The 23,338-nt window shown below is 54.0% G+C and overlaps 1 protein-coding gene across 1 annotated transcript in view; it reads right to left on the bottom strand.

Moving 5' to 3' along the window:
• KCNK3 (potassium two pore domain channel subfamily K member 3) overlaps nt 1-18,405 on the bottom strand; it is a 69,770-nt gene extending 51,365 nt beyond the window's left edge. The window contains exon 1 of the mRNA XM_045011218.1: nt 17,991-18,405. Coding sequence (XP_044867153.1) covers nt 17,991-18,273 — 283 coding nt within the window. The 5' untranslated portion in view covers nt 18,274-18,405. The remainder of the gene's footprint in view (nt 1-17,990) is intronic.
• Between the last annotated feature and the right edge of the window lie 4,933 nt (nt 18,406-23,338).

The raw sequence follows: 23,338 nt of genomic DNA, 5'->3' as shown, positions 1-23,338 counted from the left end.
AGCGGCACGGGGGGCCACCAGCCCCATGCAGCCAGAGTGTCACCCAGCCCCCCCGGAGCCAGCCGCAGGGAGTCCGTGGTGGGCGGGTGCTGTGCTCACAAGGCTGTTCCCTGGGCACACGCCCCCAGCACTCTCCTCCACAGGCACCATCACACCCCTTCACGTGGGGCTGCACAGACGTGGGACGTGGCCCACGGCAGCACCCACGGTCAGTTCCGGGTTCAGACGCTGCCATGCTGTCATGCCCCAGGCACGTGCTGCTTTGCACACACTTGTGCATTCATGCCCTGGCGCGTGCACCTGTAAACTCACATGCCTGCACACGGAGGGAGATGGTGCCCTCGAGTGCACATAACCCCTCTGTATATGCACATGCCCCCGCCATGGACCTGCACATCTCCTGGAGATGCAGGAGCCTGAGGCAGAGCTTTGTAACTAGCAAAGGGCCGTTACCCATTGGGGTCTGGCCCATAGGGGGTCTCAGAAAGCTCCTTCTCTTAGCCACGACCCAGATCAAACCACAGGCCAGCACAGAATCATAGAATCTCAGGGCAACCCCCTGCTCCAACCACTGAGCTAGCCCTCCCCCCGCAGGCTGATCCACGGGGAGTTAATTCCTTTGCTCCGAACGCAGCCCCGTGGCCCAGGACTGGCGGAGGAGGCAGCCCGGGCCCCTGCAAGCAGTGACTAGGGCAGTAAGGAACCCACTGGCTGGGGAAGGACACGACAGATGGTGACGCTGCCGTTAGCATCCACTGCCTGCTCCTGCCACAGGCCGGGAGCCCCATGCCACCTGCCCCAAAGAAGAGCCCGGCAGGGAAACTCAGCCGCTGGGAGCGGTCTGCAGCGCTGCGATCCCAAGCCTGAGCTCACAGGGAGCTGCCAGGCGGGACGGGAGCAGGGCCCGTGCAGCCCAGCGGCTCGTCTTGGACACTGACCAGCATCAGCTGCTTCAGAGGCACGAGGTGCGACAGCCTCTCAGTAATTCATGAATAACCTGCCTCCCTCGCCCCTCCTGGCTAGGGGTGGGGGAGGGTTTCCCCCAAGTCGTGGGTTCTTGGGACAGTCTCCTGCCAAGCCAATTTCTCCCTAAGCGCTCAGCCCTGCGCCATCTGTCTGATTCAGCCCGTGCCTTCCGGATGCTCCGGCTCGGCAGGGGCACCTGGCACCTGGCAGACAGCTGCAGGCAGCTCTCTGCCTCCAAGGGACAGGGGCTCTGCTGCCTCTGTGCATTCAGGGGAGGAGGGGACGTGGACCCCGTCGATCTGGTCCAGCGGCAGGGAGGATCCCAGCTCTCCAGCACGCTAGGCCCTGTGGAGAACCAGAGCTGGGACAAAGGGCGATTCTGCCTCTGTGCAGCAGAGAAGATGGGTGGGGGGGAGGGTGCAGTTGCAGGGGGAAGGTGGCAGAGGCAAGAAACTCCCCTTCTCTCAGGGCTGGAGCCCAGAGCTATTAGGCAGGTAAAGCCCCTCTGCCCCACTGCAAGCTGGGGGGAGGGGGGGATAACCAGCCTAGGTTCTCTCTTAGCCCTCCCTCCCAAGGCTGCTCAGGGACCCTTCGGCATCACCTGTCCCCACCGCTGTCGCGTCTGAGCACCTCGCAGGCTTTCCTGTATTTATCCTGGCTGCCATCCCCATTGCACAGGAGGGGAAACTGAGGCACCGTGAGGCTAAGTGACTTGCCCAGGATCAGTCTGAGGCAGAGCTGGGAGCTGAGCCTAGGTCTCCCTTCGCCCATCCTAGCACTCTAACCACTTGGCCATTCTTCCTTTTCCGTGCAGGGACGCTCAGCGGCACCCACAAGTGGCTTGCCCAGCTCCGTGGACTTTCACAAGATTGCTCAGGACTGACACCAGATTAAATGAGACCAGAATCTGGTTCAATGTTAACTATACCTGAACAGGTAACCCAGTCCCGCTTTCACTGGGTGTAAAGGCAGCGAAAGCTGGCCAGGCGCATCTTGCAAATTGAGCATGTGAAGCACGATGGGTGTGGGGGGGGGATACTAAACATACAGCAGCCCCATCGCCACTCTCTGCTGCCCATTTACCCCCCCCCGCCCCATTCCAACTGGAAGTCTGTCCTTACAGAGCCCGGGAAAACCCACTGCAAGCAGCCCAACTGCACAGTTCAAACAGCCAACCCATGAATTAAATCCCCTTCCACTGGATACACAGTGCGCAGGTCTGATTTCCTGCCCAGCTGGAGCAAGGGTGACAGTCACTTGCCCCTTAATAATGGAGCAAAGTTCAATGTAATAAATACATTGAAAACAAGCCGTTAGCTGGACAGAAAGAAGCCTGGCTGCGAAAGCACTTGAATAATACGCGGCTGAAGGAAGAGATTCCCTCTTCCAAAACCTGCCAGCAAAACTCCCTATTCTATTGACTGCCAGCTACATGGACACCATTCGTGGTGGCCAGGTTGTGATGCGGCTCAGTGCTGCCAGATCTCTCGGTATTATTGCACAGCTCATGCACTTCACTGTTTTCCTTACAGTCCCAGCTCCAGGACTCGGGAGTAGGTGAAAATCTCAGCTTCCATGTTCAAAGAAGCCAGGGCTGCAGAGCAAAGCTTGGGAATCTGACTCCTGAGCTGCACCAGGCCAGGAGATCAATACGACGAACTTGTGATGTGCTATTTTTAACAGGACGTTTTTTTAAGATGTTCTCACGAGGGTTTTTTGGGGGGAGGGTCTGATTCATGATTTTTGGACACCCGGGCTTGGCAATCACGCGAACGTTCCACAAGCCCCATCTGCGGGGTGAAGGTCAAGGACCGGGCCGGGATTCATCCCTGGATCAGACCAGTCGCACGCTGGCATCATTCCACTGATTTCAGCACTGTTGCATTGGTGTTCGGTTGCAGTGACGCAGTAAGGGCACAGGCTCTTGATTTCCATTTTAAGGCAGCCTGTGAACCACCCAAACAAAGCCATTTTGCACCCAGGGCTTGTTGCCAGCAGAGAAAGTTGTGTCCAAATTCAAGGCAATTCCAGCAGACCCGTGTTCGGATGCAGGACTCGGGAGAAACCAGGTCGAATCTCGGTTTTAAAATTCATCGCAGGCGGGTTCGCTGCGGCTCATCCCACAAGTGACTCACCTGAGAAGTTTCACGTGACGCTGATTTGGAAGAGCATCCGTTGACTGCGGGCAAAGCATCGGTTTCGCATGGGGAGAGGCACAGCTGGGAGGCTATTCACCCGCAGATTGGGAATGTCCGAATAATCCCGGGGGAGGAGGGGGGCTTTTAAAATGCAGCAAAGGGCCTCATCTTCCATTGTTTTTAGCCCTTTTCCTCATTCAAAGAGCTTTCCAAGTGGAGCCCTTTGCTCTCCCTAAGCCCCGCTGGCCCAGCCTCGCTAAGGGATTTCGGTAATTCCTCTGTTATTATCCCTGTTTTATAGATGGGGAAACCGAGGCACAGAAATGTCAGCACAGAACCCAGGAGTCCTGAATCCACGACCCCCCCCCCGCTCTGATCACTAGGTAACACTGCCTTTAAGATCAACAGCCTTCCTCTGATTGGCTGGAAAACACCCGGCAAGTCTGTGCTCTGCACCAATCCAAATGAGGAAATCCGAGCTCCTGTCACTTGAGTGTGGGCATGAAGCCTCCAGCTCAGATGGCTGAACTTCCAGGAGCAGGAAACAAAGCCCTTGGGACAGAGCCACTGTCACAGGACCGATGCTGCGTTCGCTGGCAGTTCAGACAGGGCTCGGAGCCAACATGAGCCGGGTAATAAGGTGCCCCTTAGAAGCTATTATAGAGATCTCCAGGGCCCCTGGAGACGTAGATTAGGAAGTGGTTCCAGAGATACGAGTGGCCCCGCGGGAAAGCCAGGACTTCGGTCGGGGTAATTGCCAGCAGTGAGCAGAGCTGCTATGCTAATGCCAGGCGCAGGGACACCAGGAATGCCGTACATTCTGCACAGGGCACCAGAGGCTCAGCACCCAGTGCTGTGCTAACCTTCCCTCCCTGCCTCGCAGCGCGGTCAGACAAATAGCTGCTAGCGCGGCGTGGCTTCACCAAGCCCCCCGGCTGGCACTGGGCAAAGGCGCAGAGGTGTGTGAACAAGTGACGGTACCCCAGATCCATGCCCCAAAGCCCCTGGGGCGGACTCAGCGGGGGCGTCAATGCATGTCAGTACAGTACCACCTGCCTAAAACCAGCATGAGGTCAGCATCAGGCCCATGTCGTGTAGACAGGGAAATGAGAGCGTGAAGACAATACCGCCTCCAAGTGTGCGCAGGAGGGAGAGAATCAGCAGACCAGCAAGCGCTTCGGAGATGATGTCTGAGCACTTCAGCTCTGTTAAACTTTCTTGGACTTTACCGGCCAGATCCTCGGCTGACCTAAATCAACATCACTGAAGGGAAGTCACTTGGCACCAGCTGGGGATCTGGCCCCATGCAGTTAACTTAAGCACCCATCTGAACAGAGTATGGAGCAGCAGCTGGATCAGGGAAAGGATGGAGCAGGGATATTTTACGCAGCTCCAGCTGCCATCCCAGTGCAGCCAGTGAAAGAGCAAAGACATTTGAACAGGTGTTTCGCCATTCGGGCTCAGAGCTAACAGCATTTGAGATGAGTGCGGCGGTTGATGTGCTTCAGAGTGATGGCGTCTGTGGCCAAGTGAACGTGTGGTGGAACTCCGCTGGAGCCAGAGGGTTACACTCGGGATGGAGCTGGCAATACGCAGGCGGCTCCAGGCACCGGGCAATGCTCTCAGAAGAGACGTGCGGTTGGTTTTAAATTCTGTAGCGATCAAGAGGGCCAACGGAGAATTGCTCGTGTTGGGTCTCTCACCTGCTGGGCCAATGGACTGGTCCCGGGGTTTGCCAGGGACTGGCTTAGCCCCACGACAGGTTTGAAGGAGGAGAGAGGCACCTCCCCAGGGCACACAAGTGAGAAAGGAGCTGGAGAAAACAGAGCTTAAGAGCAGTGCTGCCCTGGAGCCTGGATCAAAACACACCCAAGGATCGAGGCACTGGGGCTCTGCACCCAGGCAAGCAAGCACCAACCCATGGAGATGAACGGGACAGACACCGGGGTCGTTTCCTGCTTTAATGTCCCTTAATGTCTCCTTCTTCTCCTCCCCTAACGATCCTGCGGCCTCACCCTGATGACCTGATGCCTCAGGCAGATTGGTAACATAAATCTGTCACACCAGAGTCTGCCAGCTTTCCAGGCTGGGCCTGTTGCTACCTTTTGGGGCGTAAATTGCACCATTTTCATCATTAGCGGCAAAAAGGGACGTCCTTTAAAAAGTGGAGGTTAAATCCTATGGGGGAAAAGAGAAAGGAGCATAAACTCTGGCAAAGGAAGTGTAAACGCACAATTAGGAAGGCCAAAAACGAATTTGAAGACCAGCTAGCCAGAGACTCAAAAAGTAACAGCAAAAAAAAAATTTTTTTTAAGTACATCCGAAGCAGGAATTCTGCTAAACAACCGGTGGGCCACTGGACGATGGAGGTGCTAAAGGAGCACTCAAGGACGATAAGGCCATTGCAGAGAAACTAAATGAATTCTTTGCATCAGTCTTCACAGCTGAGGATGTGAGGGAAATTCCGCAACCCCGAGCCAGTCTTTTTAGGTGACAAATGTGAGGAACTGCCCCAGACTGAGGTGTCATTAGAAGAGGTTTTGGAACAAACTGATAAACTAAACAGCAATAAGTCACCAGGACCAGATGGTATCACCCAAGGGTTCTGAAGGAACTCAAATGTGAAATCACAGAACTATCATGGAGGATAGGTCCATCAATGGCTATTAGCCAAGATGGGCAGGGCTGCCCCACCATGCTGTGAGTGTCCTTAGGTTCTGTTTGCCAGAAGCTGGGAATGGGCGACAGGGGATGGATCATTTGATGATTCCGTTCCGTTCATTCCCTCTGGAGCACCTGGCATTGGCCACTGTCGGCAGACAGGATACTGGGCTAGATGGACCTTTGGTCTGACCCAGTCTGGCCGCTCTTATGTTCCCTAGATTCCATGGCCAGAAGGGACCACGGTGAGCATCTGCGCTGACCTCCGGCATGACCGAGGCCAGAGACCTTCTCTGAATTAATTCCTTGTGGAACAAGAGCCGATCTCTCAGCAAAATACCCAGCCTTGAATTTAAAATTGTCACTGGGGGAGAATCCATCACAGTTCTTGGGAAATTCTTCCAATGGTTAGTGACCCTCCCTGTTCCCTCTCCCTGCAGGAGCCGTCTGCTCTCCAGAGCTTCTGCCACAGCTTCCTCCTCCTACCTGGGACCTTCCAAGCTCTGTTAGGAGGCCCAGAGGTTTGCCATGCTAACACCTGGCCCATCAGGCTGAGAAGCAGTTAATTATGACACAACCAGGGCTAGGTGAACAGAGACGGCTGCCCAAGGCCTCTGGGCTCTTAAAGGGGCAGGCTGCCCTGTTACGATAACCTCTCTACTCCCGCTCAATATTCTTCTGTTCATCCCAGGATGGCATTAACCCCCTTGACTGCAGCGTCGCAGTGGGAGCTCATGTTCACCTGATTATCCACCCCCAGCCCCAAATCCGTGGCACTGTCCCTGCTTTCCAGGATAGTCCCCCATCCTGTGAGCACGGCTCCAGGCTTTGTTCTGAGCTGCATGACTCTACATTTCGCCGTATTCAAACCCATGTGGTTTGCTTGCCCCCGGTTTAGCAGATTGCTCTGTATCCGTGACCTGCCCTCGGCATTATTTACCATCCCCCAACCCTTTGGGGCATCTGCAAACTTTATCAGTGAGGATTTTTGATAAAAATGTTAAACAGCCTACGGCCAAGAACTGACCCACGTGGGCCCGCTCTAGAAACACACTCATTCAACAATGAGTCCCAGTTTACAGTTCCGTTTTGAGACCTATCGGTCAGGCACCTTTTAATCCATTTAAATGTACCATGTTGACTGTGTATTGTTCTAGCTTCTTAATCAAAATGTCGTGTGGCACCAAGTCAAATGCCTTACAGAAGTCTAAGCATATCACATCAGCACTGCTACCTTGAGCAACCAAACTCGTCATCTCATCCAGGAAAGAGCAAGTTAGTTTGACAAGATCTATTTTCTATAAACCCATGTTGATTGGCATTAACTATAGTACCCGATTTTAATTCTTTATTGAGCCCCGCATCAGTGTTTTGCCCAGGATTGACATCAAGCTGACAAAGCCTAGAGTTACCTGGGTCATCCCAGATACTCTTTTAAAACATTAGCACGACATTCGCTTTCTTCCAGTCTTCTGAAACTTCCCCGGTGCTCCAAGACTGATTGTAAATCAGCACGAACTGCCCAGAGATCTCCAGCTCTTCTAAAACTCTCCAGTATAAGTTGTCTGGAGCTGCTGATTAAAAAATGTCTAACTGTAGTAGCTGCTTGTTAACATCCTCCTGAATTACTGTTGTAATGGAAAATATTTCATCATCATATGCTCTGAATACATCGTCCTTTCCCCCCAAATACAGGACAGAAATAGTTAGTGACCACTTCTGCCTCTTCTGCATTATTATCAACAATTCTACCATTTCCTTCTAGTCATGGACTAATACCATTGTTGGGATTTCTTTTATTCCTAATATACTTTTAAAAACTCCTTGTCGTCCTTAACTCTGGTGGCCATTCATTTCTCATTGTGTCTTTTTGCTTCCCTGATCAATTTTCTGCAGTTCCTAGCTTCTAATGCGTATTCATTGCTGTGACGAAGCAGGGGGCTTTCTTGCTGTTTACAACGGTTTGCATGCGGAGCGCGTGGGACTGTTTCCCTGTGTGTTACTGGTTTTACGAGGTGGTGGGAGAGGGAGTTTGTTGTTACAGAGGGCCAGCGAACGGCCTGGAGAATGTACCCCAGTGACCGGTGCCCTGGTGACTGGGAGGCCCAGTGACCGGTGCCCTGGTGACTGGGAGGCCCAGCTCAGGAGTCACAGCCGGTTCTGGCCAGTGGGAGGACAATGGGCTGTGGAGAGATGATCCCATGACCTGAACAGCCCGTTCCAGCCAGAGGGAAAACAAAGGGTGGAGGAGAGGGGAGGAGGCCCAGGTGGCCTGTTTACCTGGGACAGAAGACAAAGGACAGAGGTGGGGCTTGGGGGACAGTGATATCAGATGCCCAACTGGAAGCAGGGGGGGTCTGGGCTGGCAGGGGAGAGCAGCCAGAGCCCACTCGGATGCTGGAGAGACTGGGATGTGCTGTGCTGAGGGAGGCCTGGCCTGAGGCCCTGAGAGTTTCCTGTGCTGGGTTCAATAAACCCTCCTGTGTTACGCTGGCTGAGAGTCACTCCGGGCTAGAGATGGGGGTTGCATTATTCCCTATGGGCGTGGAGGGCCCGGGGGGCCACAGCGAGGGCCCACGGCGAGAGACAGGCGAGCTGAAGGCTCAGAGAGGTGTGGTTCCAGGAGACAGAGGGGCCTACAGCTTAACCCCCGAGACAGAGTGGACCCCGAAGAAGGGCTGTCGCCCCGAAGGGGGTTCCTCCCAGGGACCGGACAGAGCCAGGAGAGAGCACGAGTCCTGCCAGTCCGGGACAATTGCTATCAACTTCTTTTTCTTTCCATTTGTTATATACATTTATAGCTGCTTTCGCTTCCTCTCGAAGACAAGGTGTGTTTTTAACCCTGCTTGCTCCATTTTTTCTGCCTCCCGGCTTGGCGGTGCTAATGGCAGGATGATCAGGGACTTTAGAGTCCAGGTTGTCAGATCAACGGGAAAGCTTTTCTACGCTGGCTGGCCCAATCCAGGTTTACTGTGGTTCAGCCCATTTATACTACCCACCTGATCCCCTCTCAACAGCTCATCCTGGGGTAAGAGGGAGGGTCCTCTCATGGATCAGTTACTGGTTAAAAGACAGGAAACAAAGAGTAGGAATAAATGATCAGTTTTCACCGTGGAGTTTCCCAGGGGTCTGGGCCCAGTACTGCACAACATATTCATCAATGATCTGGAAAAAGGGGTGAACAGTGAGGAGGCAAAATTTGCAGATGGTAAAGAATCACTCAAGATAGTTAAGTCCAAAGCAAACTGCGAAGAGTTACAAAGGGATCTCACAAAACTGGGTGACTGGGCAGCAAAATGGCAGATGAACTTCAATGTTGACAAATGCAAAGGCATGAACGTTGGAAAACATAATCCCAGCTATAGGTATAAAATGATGGGGTCTAAATTAGCTGTTACCACTTGTAGCAGGGTGGATCCCTGCTCCGGGTTTTAAGGGGTTTAAAAGCGGCCTGGCAGGGCTTGAGAGCTGCTGGTCTCAAGGCTGGGCTGATTGGGGAAGTAGCCGCAGCAGGACCACACCCCAATCAGGCCACAGCTGGCCCCTATAAGAGGCTGTGAGCCAGGAACCCAGTCAGTCTCTCTCTGTTTCTAGAGGGAGATGGGCCTGGCTGCAGGGAACTGAGACAAGGTACCTAGGGTGAAGCAGGGCTGGGGAAAGGCTGAGGAGCTGGGGAAGCTCCAGCCTAGAAAACCCCAGGCTGCGGCCTAGCAAAGGGCCAAAGGTACTGGGGGTTGCAGGGGGCAACCTAGGGGTAGGCCAAGGCAGCAGGTCCAAACCAGCTTTGCCGATGATGAGTGCTGGCTACTGCAGTCTGCCCCAGCCAACGGGGGCTAGATAGAGACTGGGCAGTAGCCACTACTGAGGCGAAGTGGGGATAGCAGGGTGGGGGTTCCCCTGGGAAGGGGAAACCCAGTTAAAGGTCAAAGGGGCACTCGGGTCCTGGGAGGGACACGGGGCCAGGAGAAAACAGGTGGATCACTGGCCTGCAGAGGGCGCTCCGAACGCTGGAAAGAGCTAATTCCCCAGAGTCACCAGCAGGAGGCGCCGCAGGGGTGAGTCCGACCCGTTTACACCACTCAAGAAAGATCTTGGAGGCATTGTGGACAGTTCTCTGAAAACATCAACTCAATGTGCAGCAGCAGTCAAAAGAGTAAACAAAACGTTGAGAATCATTAGGAAAGGGATAGATGATAAGACAGAAAATATATTGTCTCGATGTAAATCCGTGGTACAACCACATCTTGAATACTGCGGGCAGTTCTTGCTGCCATGTCTCTAAACAGATCTATTGGAATTGGAAAAGGTTCAGAAAAGGGCAACAAAAATGATTAGGGGCATGGAACGGCTTCCGTATGAGGAGGGATTAATAAGACTGGGACTTATCAGCTTGGAAAAGAGACGCTAAGAGGGGATAGGTAGGTCCATAAAATAATGACTGGTGGGGAGAAAGGGAACAAGGAAGTGTTATTTATCCCTTCCCATAACACAAGAACCGGGGTCACCCGGGGAATCGAACAGGCAGCAGGTTTCAAACAAACAGAAGGGATTATTTCTTCACACCACGCACAGTCAAGCCAGGGAACTTGTTGCCAGGGGATGTTGTGAAAGCATAACTGGATTCAAACACAAACTAGACCAGTTCACGGAGGACGGGCCCGTCAATGGCTATTAGCCAGGATGGGCAGGGATGCAACTTCACCCTCTTGGTGTCCCTAAAGCTCTTATTAGCAGAACTGGGAGTGGAGGACAGGGGCTGGATCACTTGATAAAATGCCCTGTCTGTTCATTCCCTCTGAGGCACCTGGCACTGGCCACTGGCGGAAGACAGGATACTGGGCTAGATGGACCATGGGTCTGACCCAGTCTGGCCGTTCCTACGGTTTTATGTTCTAAGTCTTCATAACCCCTCGTGTTTCATTTACATTTTGCCTCCTCTCCATATTCTTGAATTAAAGCCACCAGGAAAATGGCACCTCTGTAGCCCAAATGGCTAAAACGCACCCCAGTGAGCAATGGCTGGAGACGGTTACAAGCCATAACCCACTGAAAATACAAGCGTCGGCCCAGCCACCTCTGTTGGCAGGAGTGGAGTATTGCACAGAGCAGTACAAGCTGCAAAGCCCAGAGCATCAATGTGATGGGGGTCCCGATTCCATCATCTCAACAAAGCATTCACTGAATGAGAGCCGTCGATATCCAACGCCAGCAGCTGCCCCTCGCCTACCCTAGGAGATGCCAGCTTTGTCTGAGAGATGCACAAAAGACCGATCCTAAATTATTCCTTTGGAGTCTTCCAACCAAATGCGGAGCTGGCTCAGCATGGCGTCCTTTTAAAAACAGCAGAGGCACAAGTGCAGTACTCTGCACTAGGTTAATAGATTCCAAGGCTGGAAGGGACCATTGTGATCATCTGGTCTGACCTGCTGTATAACGCAGGCCAGCAACCTGCCCCACAGCAATTCCTAGAGCAGAGCTTTCAGATAAACAGCCGGTCTGGAGTTAAACATCGGCAGTGATGGAGAATCCACCACGGCCCTTGGTGAATTGTCCCCATGGTTAATTGCTCTCGCTGTTAAGAGTGGACGCCTTATTTCCTGAATCTGTCTAGCTTCAGCTTCCAGCCACTAGATCCTGTTAGACCTTCCTCTGCTAGACTGAAGAGCCCAGGATTAAATATTGATTCCCCATGTAGGTACCTAAAAACTGTGATCAGGTCACCCCTTAACCTTCTCCTCGTTAAGCTAAATAGAGTGAGCTCCATGAGCCTGTCACTATACGGTCCGTTTGCTAATCTTTCAATCATTCTCACGGCTCTTCTCTGAACTGTCTCCAATTTCTCAACCTCCTTCTTGAATTGTGGGCCCCAGCACTGGACCCAGGATTCCAGCAGCGGTTGCACCAATGCCAAATAAAGACGTCAAATAACCTCTCTGCTCCTACTTGAGATTCCCTGGCTTAGGCATCCCCTGTTCTGTTAACATTTTTGGCCACAGCATCATACTGGGAGCCCGGGTTCAGTTGATTATCCACCATGTCCCCCAAATCTTTCTCACAGTCACAGCTACTTATCTACCTACTGCTTTGTCAATTGCAACCTACTAGAAAGGCGCTATTCTTTCTGCTCCAGGATGGAATGATTCCCCTTCTGCTTGATTTTGCTAGATCTTCCGTTTTCCAATGCTACAAGGCGAGGCAAGGAGGGGCATTACTTGCGGAGAAAGGGTGTTGGGTAGTGCTCTCTTCGAACAGGCACCAGGTTCCTTAAAGGGGCTAGAATCGTGTGGTAAGACAAATCCAGATCTCTAGGTCTGAAACGCTGCCGAGTCCCCGACTCCTTTCATCCATCTCCAGAGGTTACAGTCAGAGATCTACACTGGCAAAAACCAAGGCCTGTCTCGAAGCACAGGATGCCCCATGTGGTCTGGTATAAGCATCGCACCACAGAGCCATGTTAAATCATCACACACTAGGCATGAGCAGCATATGAGGTATTAAAAAAAAATGTGTTCTTTGAAAGCCAGATTTCTTTAATCAAGGCCAAACATTCTTTCCCTGCAGGACCGAAAGAACACGTACTAAAGAAGGTCAGAATTTGTTCTGTAATCAGCATAGCACAAAACACGTGGGAATGAGATCCCTCAACAACTGAAAACTCCTCATTCTGAAAAAGGACGTAACTCAAAAGCACCAGCTGGCTAGTTCCAAACTTCATGAGAATTTTCCGCTGCAAAGGTCATTGATGGCGATGATTATTCTTAAAGGTCTGAGACTACAAGTCCCAGTATGCAACACTTAACTCTTTGAGGACATTGTAAATGGACGGCACTTGGCTAGAATTTAGCATCTACAGTTTTCATCCCTTGATCTCAAAGTGTTTTTCAAAGAAGGGTAAGCGTTGGAGCTGGCTGGAATTTTTCTGATAGAAGTTTTTCCATCAGGCAATGCCATTTCATTGCAGCCAAAACTTTCCAGGGGAATGGGTGTGTTTCATTTTGAAAAAAAAATAATGGAAAAAGAATGTTTCAGTGCTGTTTCAAGCTGATCAGAATGGAACATCGCACCTAGTTTTTATTTAAAACTTGATTTTAGTTTATAAATTATAATACAATTCTTAAATGTCATAATCAGAACAAAGCTGTTTGATTTTTACAGAACAGAATGTGTCAGTTATCCTGACATGAATTCTTTTTCCGAAAATTCCATTTTGTGGGAAATTTTGAAATGTTTTGGTTTTGTTCCAGTTTGGAAAGAAAACAAATTTCAAAATGGCAGAACATCTGACCTCCAACCAGCTCTATTCAGTGTCATTACCCCCACATTACAAGTGGGGAAACTGAGGCACAGAAAGGGGAAAGTGACTTGCTGAAGGACACAGAGTAAGTCAGTGGCAGAGCCAAACAACGCTTTGTTCTCTAGACTCCCAGTCTTTTGTCAGACCCATTGGGCCACACAAACAGTTTTGAACCAACTCAACCTCAACAATAGTGTGGCTACCACAATGGTGTGCTATTATTTAGAGCTTAGCCTGTATTCCAGGCACACACAAAGCTCCCACTGGCTTCAATAGGAGCTCTAGGTGTATAAATAATGCTGGTTTTAGCCCTTAAAAAAAACTGCTGTGCTCCACCCGAGGTGACTGCATTTCAGTGGTGGCAAGTGATCGCTGTGCGGCACAGCTGTGTGACTGTTGAACAGCTGCTGCGCCGCACCCCAGAGGTGGCTGCATTTCAGTGGTGGGTGAGCAAAAATCTTACCTGAGATGAACAAGAGGAGACATGATATATACCAAATAATGAATGGGACAGGAGAAGTGAATGAATACTGCCAGGTGCCTTGGCTCATTACACAAAACCAAGGGCCTCTCAAAGTAACCAAACTGTGGCCCGTTCAACACAGAGCAAAGGAAACACTTTTGCACCACACTGAGCTGGCCTGTGGAACGCACTGCCACAGGACAGCATTAAGGCCAAATGCGGAGCAGGATTCAAACAAGGGATTGGGCATTTATATGGGTACTGAGAACATCTCGAGTTAGAAGAATTCAGACACAACCAAGAATGTGGAAGGGTTAGTTATCAACCGCCCCGCTTCAGGGCATAAACTGGGACCTCTCCCTGTTGTGTGTCAGGAAGAAACTTTCCCAGTGGTTATTCCCAAATAGGGTGGCCAGACAGCAAGTGTGAAAAATCGGGACGGGGGTGGAGGGGTAATAGGAACCTATATAAGAAAAAGACCCCAAAATGGGGACTGTCCCTATAAAATCGGGACATCTGGTCACCCTACTCCCTAACAACCCACTGCAGAGATCTTTGCATCTTCCTCTGAACCACCGAATGCTGCACAGGGCATGGCACAGAGGGACCTGGGATCTGCTCCCATCTGACGGTTCCTATCAAAGCCACACAAGTTACTGCTGATTCTTTCAGGAAGCTGATTTCCAAGGGACATGAAATGCTGGTCCAGAGGGAAATGTGTCAGGCGAAAAGATCTACAGTAGGAAGGAAGAGGCGCTGTCCGCAGGGGTTTATGGAAAGTGTCCCTGGTAGGGAGAAACGGACTGCAAGATCAGTGCCGGTAATAAACGTAAGCAATTGAAAAGGGCAATTAGAGGAGGAGGGAAGGAATGCAGCGCCCAGCTGCACAGATGACTCCTGCTAACAGTCAAAGGCTGCTGGAGCGTATTCCCAGCTGGCCAGAGAGGAAAGCAGAACATGAGGCAGCTGGGGGGAAGATGGGCAGGTTTGTCAGAGACTGTCCCGAGGGTGAGAGGAGAGGATGGCAGGACACCGGATCTTCAGGATGGGCTGGAGAGGAGGAGGCCAACGGGCAGCTAGACACAGCTCCTGGGTGTTAACCACACAGATGTGCAGCCGGCGAAGACTATGGTTCCCAGCACGCATTGCTCCATAGGGAGCCGAGACACGCCTGGCCACTCGGATCCAGGCGATGCTGTGCATGCTGCGGCCTGCACCTACGTATCCAAGAGGAGGCCAGCTGCAACCTGCTCTGTTTAATGCAAATGACAGGCCTCATGCTGCAAGCTGCCAGCTGCCTCCTGCACAATGCTGGGCGCCCTGGCTCCCGTTGCCCTCCGGAAGGCAGGAGCAGGTGCGTGGATGGAAGCCATGGCCCTGAGGGGTCTGTGCATTGAAGTCCTTGGCTTGGGGTGCCCCAGATACTGCAACGATGGAAACCGCTAGGGGGAAAGGTGTCTAGAGTGGACATGGAACCCAGCCCTGAATAGCCAGGCTTGCTGCAGGAGGGATCCTGTCCCCACCCCATGGATCGAACAGAGCCACTCTGGCACCCTAAGCCACCAGCCACCCCACGGCTGCTGCACTTCAGCGTGGTGGGGTCAGTCTATCTGCTGAGCCACAGCTCAGCCAGCCTGGCTTGCCACCTGCCCCGCAGCCCTGCACAGCCCGGATGGAAAGGGCCCCCAGGGAGCATGTGTGTTAGTGGAGGGGGAAGCAGAGGGCAGGGAAGGGGCTGGCAGGGGGGAAAGAGGAGTGGGGGAGGGTAAGAACCAGCGTAGGCAGCCGCAGTGTGGAGCCCAGACGCCGGGCGGGTAATTGGCGTGAGCCCACCCCCATCAGCTCAGGCTCCAGAGGAGAACCCTGCAGGGCTTGGCAGGATTCGGGACACCTGGCTGCCCGCTCCGCAGGCTGGGGCAGGGCTAGGGGGCCTCGGCAGGGCGTGTGCGCGGAGGGGTACAGGACTGGAAGAGTGGGGGGCTGTGGGTCAGGGCTGCAGGGCATTGGCGCAGCGGGGTGGCACTGGGCCAGCAGGGGGCGCTGCAGCTAAGGGTTGAGGTGTCCTGGCAGGTTGTTTTGGAGCCAGAGCAGGTGCTATTCCAGCTCCTGATTGAGGCCTGCCCCCGTCTGACCTCACTGTCCCTGTCTGACCTCACTGTCCCGGTCTGCACTGTGGCTTCATGCCAGCCCCCCTCCTCCGGTGTCAGCAGAGCTAGGAGCCACCAGCCACCTCCGGGGGGTTTAACACCACACCGATGAATCCTGCTCTGAGCCGGATTCCATGATAGAGGCTTGGAAACACCAGCCTCCTGTCTACACCAGGGGCTGCTAATGCTGGTGGAGTTTGGTGGGGGTAGCTCAGGCAAGTTCCCTAGTGCGGACGGGGCCACTGCATCTGCCACGAATCCCTCCCTTTCCTGGGGCCAAAGGAAGATCGAAGACCACATCAGTAGGAGGGAAAACATCAGAAGTGGGTTTGGATTTGTTTTGCTGGGGTTTTTTACGGGGCTTTGTAGCGAAACAAGCCCATTGTGCGAGTGACAGCCAAGGTGGCTTTATTCTCAGGGATGCTCATCTTCCAACTCCTTGGAGCTTTTTTGCAGATATTTCCCCCACGGCGGAACAAGGCACATGCAGAGAATGTGAGGCCAGTTTCAGATGGCGCTCAGTGAGGTTCTGCCACTGAGATAGCCAGGGCGGACACAGCGTCCTCGGCCATAGGGGTGGATGTCCTAAACCCCACAACAGGGAGATTTGCTTCCACACAGGAAATCACAAAGAGCTGCCAATGGAGTCTTTGCAAAGGCGCTGGTTAGACTACACTAGCCCTGGGATGCACCAACCGAATTTGGAAGCCAGAGAGGGACTTGCTACCTGCTCTGGATCCGGTTTGCTCACTAACACCCCAGGCACCTCGCACCTGATTCTACTCCAGTTAGTGCAGCGGTGTAAATCAGGAGTGGCTCGACTGGAGTCACGCCGGTGTAAAAATGGGGGTCAGAAATGAATCAGGGCGCTGAAATTGGCCCTTCCTCGCTGCATCAAACTGCACCCATTTGAATCTGGTTCAGTAGCGGGGCTGCACCTGATTCTGTTCCGACTGACGCTGAGGTACATCAGGAGTAACTGCCCCGGAGTCAGTAGGCGCGACAGGCGCCTAAAAGAGGCGTGAGATCAGATTTAAACCCGTCCGGCAGCAACTGGGCCAAATTAGTGCTGAGTGGGCTTGGGGGTGTTGCCTGCTAACTTCGCCGGCTGGAAAGAGCCCTGCCCGGGTGGGGGAGGGCGCGAGGTCTCACTTTGGGAATCGCTTCTGCTTCCACATGACACCTTTTAAAAATACCCACGAGGGAGGAACCCTCCGCAGCCCCAGCAACAACAACAAAAGCAAAGCCCCGGGGAGTGGAATCCCCCCCCCTTTGTTTTCATGCCTTGGAGAATTGCAAAACAAGTGGCTGATTTGCAAACAATCCGCCCCCCCCTTTGCACGCTTGCAAATTGCAAAACAATGATTCGCAAGTGCGTGTGGGTGTATGTGCGTGTGTGCGCGTGTGTATGTGTGTGCGTGTATGTGCATGTGTGCGCGCGTGTGTGTATGTGCATGTGCGCGCGTGTGTATGTGCATGTGTGCGCGCGTGTGTGTATGTGCGTGTGTGTATGTGCATGTGCATGTGTGCGCGTGTGTATGTGCATGTGTGCGCGTGTGTATGTGTGTGCGTGTGTGCGCGTGTGTATGTGTGTGCGTGTGTGTATGTGCATGTGTGCGCGTGTGTATGTGTGTGCGTGTGTGTATGTGCATGTGTGCGCGTGTGTGTGTATGTGCGTGTGTGTATGTGCATGTGCATGTGTGCGCGTGTGTATGAGTGTGCGTGTGTGTGTGTATGTGTGTTGTCACGGTGCAGAAAAACCAGCCCCAGGGCAAAACACAGCGGGGAGTTTCCCAGGGGGTCCCCGACCCCCGACAGCTTCTTGGGGAGGAAAATTCCATTACCCCGTTACCCTCTAAGCCAGCGCACCCCACAAGCGAGTCCGGCTGCCAGGCGCTCCCCAGTTCTTCCCGCCAAGCGCCCCCGACCCCCGTTAGTTACCCAGATCCACCAAACCCCGCGTCGCCTGCCCTGCAATCAACTCGCCTGCCCCGCAGCTCCACAGCTCCCGCTCCGGGCCAGCCGCCGGGCCCTTTGCCGGGGGCGGCAGGGGAGACCCCCGGGCGTTTGGAAGGAGCCCGGGATTGGGGCTGACTCCGGAGCGGTCCCATCATTCCCGACCGCCGGTGCAAAGCGAATTAAAAGGGGAGGGAGGGGGTGTCACAGGGGGTCCCACCACGAAGGAGCGGTAACAGCCTCCTTTCTCCAGCGACTAACCTCACCCCTCCCTCCATAAAAGCCGCCGGGAGGGGGGGAGAACCCGCGCCCGCCCCGGCCGCTCGCCCGCCCAGACGCCACGGGGATGGGCGCGGCGGCCTTACCGATGGTGGTGATGACGGTGATGGCGAAGTAGAAGGAGCCGGCGAATTTCCACTGCACGCCGGCCTTGTGGGGCTTCAGCTTGAGCACCACCCACTCCAGCTCCTTGTAGCCGGCGCTGCTCAGGTTGTATTTGCTCTTCAGCTCCAGCTGCTTCTCCTCCAGCCGCCGCCGCTCCGAGGTCTCCTGCTCCGACTCCAGCGCGTCGAAGACGGCGGCGCCCACCAGCAGGTAGGTGAAGGTGCAGATGATGAGGGCCAAGGTCCGCACGTTCTGCCGCTTCATGGTGCGGCCGGGGCCGGGGCGCGGCGGGCGGCCGGCGGGGGTCCGGCGGCGGCGGCGGCTGGAGCGGAGCTGGCCTGGGTCATGGCTGCGCCGAGACACCCCCCGAGCCGAGCCGCGGCGCTGGGGCCCGGGCTGAGCTCGCCGCCGACTGGCGCGGGGTGGGCGGGAGCCGCGGGGAGCTGTTCGTTCAGCACCACCCCCAGGGGAGCCCGCTCGGCTGCCGGCCGGCCTTATAAGGGCAGGGACACGCGGGGAGACACACACACACAGACACACAGCGAGCGGGGAGAGAGACACACAGAGCGAGCGGGGAGAGACACACACACACAGAGACACAGCGAGCGGGGAGAGACACACACACACAGCGAGCGGGGAGAGACACAGCGAGCGGGGAGAGACACACACACACACAGACACAGCGAGCGGGGAGAGACACACACACACAGCGAGCGGGGAAGGACACATACAGCGAGCGGGGAGAGACACACACACACACAGCGAGCGGGGAGAGACACACACACACAGCGAGCGAGGAGACACACAGCGAGCGGGGAGAGACACACACAGCGAGCGGGGAGAGACACACACAGCGAGCGGGGAGACACACACAGCGAGAGCGGGGAGAGACACACACAGAGACACACAGCGAGCGGGGAGACACAGACACACAACGAGCGGGGAGACACAGACCCACACACACAGCCAGCGGGAAGACACACACACACACAGCGAGTGGGGAGAGACACACACACACAGCGAGTGGGGAGAGACACACAGACACACACACAGCGAGCGGGGAGACACACACAGACACACACACAGCGAGCGGGAGAGAGACACACACACAGACACAGCAAGCGGGGAGAGACACACACACACAGTGAGCGAGGAGACACACACACACACAGTGAGCAGGGAGACAGACACACACAGAGACAGACACACACAGAGACAGACACACACAGAGCGGGGTGAGACACAGACACAGCAAGCAGGGAGACACACACACAGACACACAGCAAGCGGGTAGAGAGACACACACAGAGACACAGTGAGTGGGAAGAGACACAGACACACACAGCGAGCGGGGAGAGACACACACACAGACACACAGCCAGCAGGGACACACACACACCGTGAGCGGGAAGAGACACACACACACACAGACATACATACACACACCAAGCAGGGAGAGTCACACACACACACAGCGAGCGGGGAGAGAGAGAGACACACACACAGCGAGCGGGGAGAGACACACTGAGACAGAGCAGGGAGAGAACACACACAGACACAGACACACACACAGGGGAGAGACACACAACAGACACACACAGAGGGGGGAGACACACACAGAGCAGAGAACAATATGCACACACACACACAAACAGAGTGGGGAGAGACACACACAGACACACACACAGAGCATGGAGATCACACACAGAGAGGGGGAGAGACACACGCACAGACACACACACACACAGAGCGAGGAGACACACACAGAGCAGAGAGAGAACACAGACACACACACACAGAGCGAGGAGACACACACACAGAGCAGAGAGAGAACACAGACACACACACACAGAGCGAGGAGACACACACAGAGCGAGGAGACACACACACAGAGCAGAGAGAGAACACAGATACACACACACAGAGCGAGGAGACACACACAGAGCAGGGAGATCACACACACAGAGGGACACAGACACATACACACTGAGCAGGGAGAGAACACACAAACAGAGCGGGGAGAGAACACACACAGACACACACACACACAGAGCAAGGAGACACACACACACCGAGCAGGGAGAGAACACACACACACACACAATGGGGAGAGACACACACACAGACACACACAGAGAGAGCAGGGAGAGGCACATACACACAGAGCAGGGAGAGGCACAGAGAGAGAGGCGAGAACACACACACACAGAAGCGGGGAGAGACACACACAGAGGGAGTTGGGAGAGATACACACAGAGGGAGTGGGGAGAGATACACACATACAGAGTGAGGAGAGAACACACACACACACACACACACACACAAAGCAGGCAGATCACAGACCCAGAGCAGGGAGATCACTACACAGAGAGCGGGGAGAGGACACACACTGAGAGACACACACACACAGCAGGGAGATCACACACAGACACACACACAGAGTGGGAAGATCACACACACACACACAGACACACACACACAGAGCAAGGAGAGAACACACACACAGACACACACAGCGAGGGGGAGATCACACACACAGATACACACACACTGAGCAGGGAGAGACACACACAGACAGTGGGGAGATCACACACACACAGAGACACAGACACACACACAGACGCGCACACACACAGACAGGGAGAGACGCACCCACAGAATGGGGAGATCACACACACACAGGATCACACATGGGGGAGATCAAAGACACACAAGGACACACACGGGGGGGAGATCACACACACACAAGGGCACACACATGGGGGGGGTAGAGGGGGATGCCAAGGGAGACAGCTGAGTGTCTATTGCATGTAACATCCCAGCCTCCTCCCCCCGCCCCAACACACACACACTGCCTCTGGCCTGGGTGGGGTGTGGGGCCCTGGCTGTCACTGGTTGCAGAGCCCCCCAGGGGAGTGTGACTCCAGTCACCGTGCAGCCAGGAGGCTGTGGAGGAGGGAAGGGGGCAGGACGGGGAGAGCCAGAGAACGGGGTGAGGGCAGCGGGAGCTGCTCTGGGGAGGGGCCTGGCAGAGATCCCGCCGGCTCTTTGTAACACTCTGGCTGCCGGCACAGATTTGGTTTGGAAGCAGTTTGATTCCTGGGCTCTGGCCGGGAAGCTCTGGGTCAGATTCACTGAAGCAGCAGGGGTGGGGGGAAGGGACTAACGCACAGGGCACTGGCTTGGGGATCTGGGCTCTGTTTCTGGCTCAGCCACGGACCGTGCCTCAGTTTCCCATCTGTAGAATGGTGATAGCGGCAGGGCCCTGCCTTGCAGGGGTGTTGTCAGGATACATACATTAAAGACAGGAGGGGGCTCAGATACTGCGGTAAGGGGGCCAGACAAGCACCTACGTGGATAGAAAACTGGAATCATAGTTTGACAGCAGCTAAAGTGAGAGCAGAAGCCGGTCCCCAGTCCTCTCTCACGCTGAGCTCCCACTGACTTTGCTGGGTTTTTGTAAGAGCGAGGGCTGCTGGGCTGGGCTCTTTTCACACCCCCTCCGGAGCAGGTCTCTCATGTCGCACACAGGTCCGGAACTGGTGCAGATCAGTCTGGCTCTCTACTCTTGCACTCAGCGTAGGGCTCGCTGACCCCCGTTCTCGGCAGCCCGGAGTTCTGCTAGCACAGACCAGGCTACAGATTGTAAATTCTTCGGGACTCTACATGTCTTTCAGATCTGTTCCGTGTACAGCACCACACACATTGTCCCTGGCAAGCAAACAGCAATCATTTAGGCCTGTTTAGACTGGGAAATGGGCACATCTTGAAAAGTCCAGAACCGGATCAGGATCAGAAATCTTCCGGAGTGCGAAGAGTATTTGGATCTGAGTTACTGGTAGAGGGCAGCCTTCTCTGAAACAAAAAATAGACATTGTTGGGATTACGCTAACAGATCTGACCCTAATTCCCAGCTGGTGTAAACCAATGTAGCTCCAGAGCTCGGCTAAAACAAATCTGGTTCTTATAGTAGGATCTGGTAGCAGTACCTAGAATTACGGTTGTTCAACTCTTCCCAGCTTAACACCTTGTGTTGCTTATACTGTAATTTTGCCAAACTTTAGCTGGGCTGAAATTTGCCAGGCTGGGTACCTGCCTCGGGCTGAATTCTTCTGGAATTTTTCTGCCAAAATGAATCAGTTGCTTCTGAGAACAAGGGCTGCAACACAACACGCTATTGTGCCGTTAAGAAAAATGTAGCGGCCACCTTCTCTTTAAAATGCGGTAACGCCCCCCTCCTCTGGAGCAGGGACTTGACATTTGGCCTTTGTGTCAGGAATGTGCCTTGTGCCATCCCTGTGAAAATCCACCAGAATCAGAGCAATCTAAGCCTCCGGAAAATTGCAACTTCACACATGCTAAGAAGAGACGTCCTGGATTTTCACCGCTAACATCTCTGGCGATTCTGTTTTCACTGAGCACGCTCCATCCTCTCACAGCCCTAGTGCCCAGGACACTGTGCACGTGCCATCCTCCTAGGGTGACTGAGCACGATCCAGCCCAGGAGCTCTCTCCAGTGCTCCCAGGTCCACTCCCCGCTCCCTGGTGTCCAGGCAGTGGGGAGGTGGAAGTCACCCGAGCTGAATGCAGAGAGGAAAAGAGCCAGCCTAGGGGTGGGAGGGAAAGGAATAGATGGGACAAGGGGCCTGCTGAGAGTAGGGTGACCAGACGTCCCGATAAAATATGTCCTGCGTCCTGACTGATCTTTGGTTGGGACGCAATCGGTCCCGATATTTCGCTCTGCCAGCAGCACTGGTTTTGGGTTTTTTTGCTCCACCGGGGGACCCCACCCCACCATTTGTCCTGATATTTTCTTCATCTCATCTGGTCACCCTAGGTGAGAGTGGAATGAGGGAAGGAAAAGGTAAACTGGGCTGGTGAGCCAGGGTTTGGGGTGCAACTTGTAGGGCAAGGAGACTGGGGCTAGGGATGGAGGCTAAGACTGGAAGCTGGGGAGGGGACTGGGAATCAGCTGGTAGTGGAGGAAACTGAGATCAGATCAGTGAGTGGCGGGGGGGGACACCTTAATTCCGGCCTTTCCCAACTTTTGAGTGCTTGACTTTGCAACCTGAATGTTCTCTTACTGTTGGGGTTTGTGTGTGTCATTTCTATACATCAATAGCCAGGTCTAAGACAGCTCCGGTGTCGGTGTCTCTTCATCATAAGGCAGACGAGCTGCTTGGTATTCTCAACAACATCTCATGATCTGAAATGAAAACATCCTTTGTTAAAACTGGAAGGAATTGTATTAGCAGCCAAACACCGTGAACAAAGAAAAGGATAAATTATAAATATTGGGCCTAAGCACATAGGCAATCAGCTGCCAACA

Source organism: Mauremys mutica, chromosome 3 (genome assembly GCF_020497125.1).
Source record: "Mauremys mutica isolate MM-2020 ecotype Southern chromosome 3, ASM2049712v1, whole genome shotgun sequence".
NCBI classification, from domain to species: Eukaryota; Metazoa; Chordata; order Testudines; family Geoemydidae; genus Mauremys; species Mauremys mutica.
Note: the sequence above shows the minus strand (reverse complement) of the source record. Positions and strands in the feature narration are given on the sequence as shown.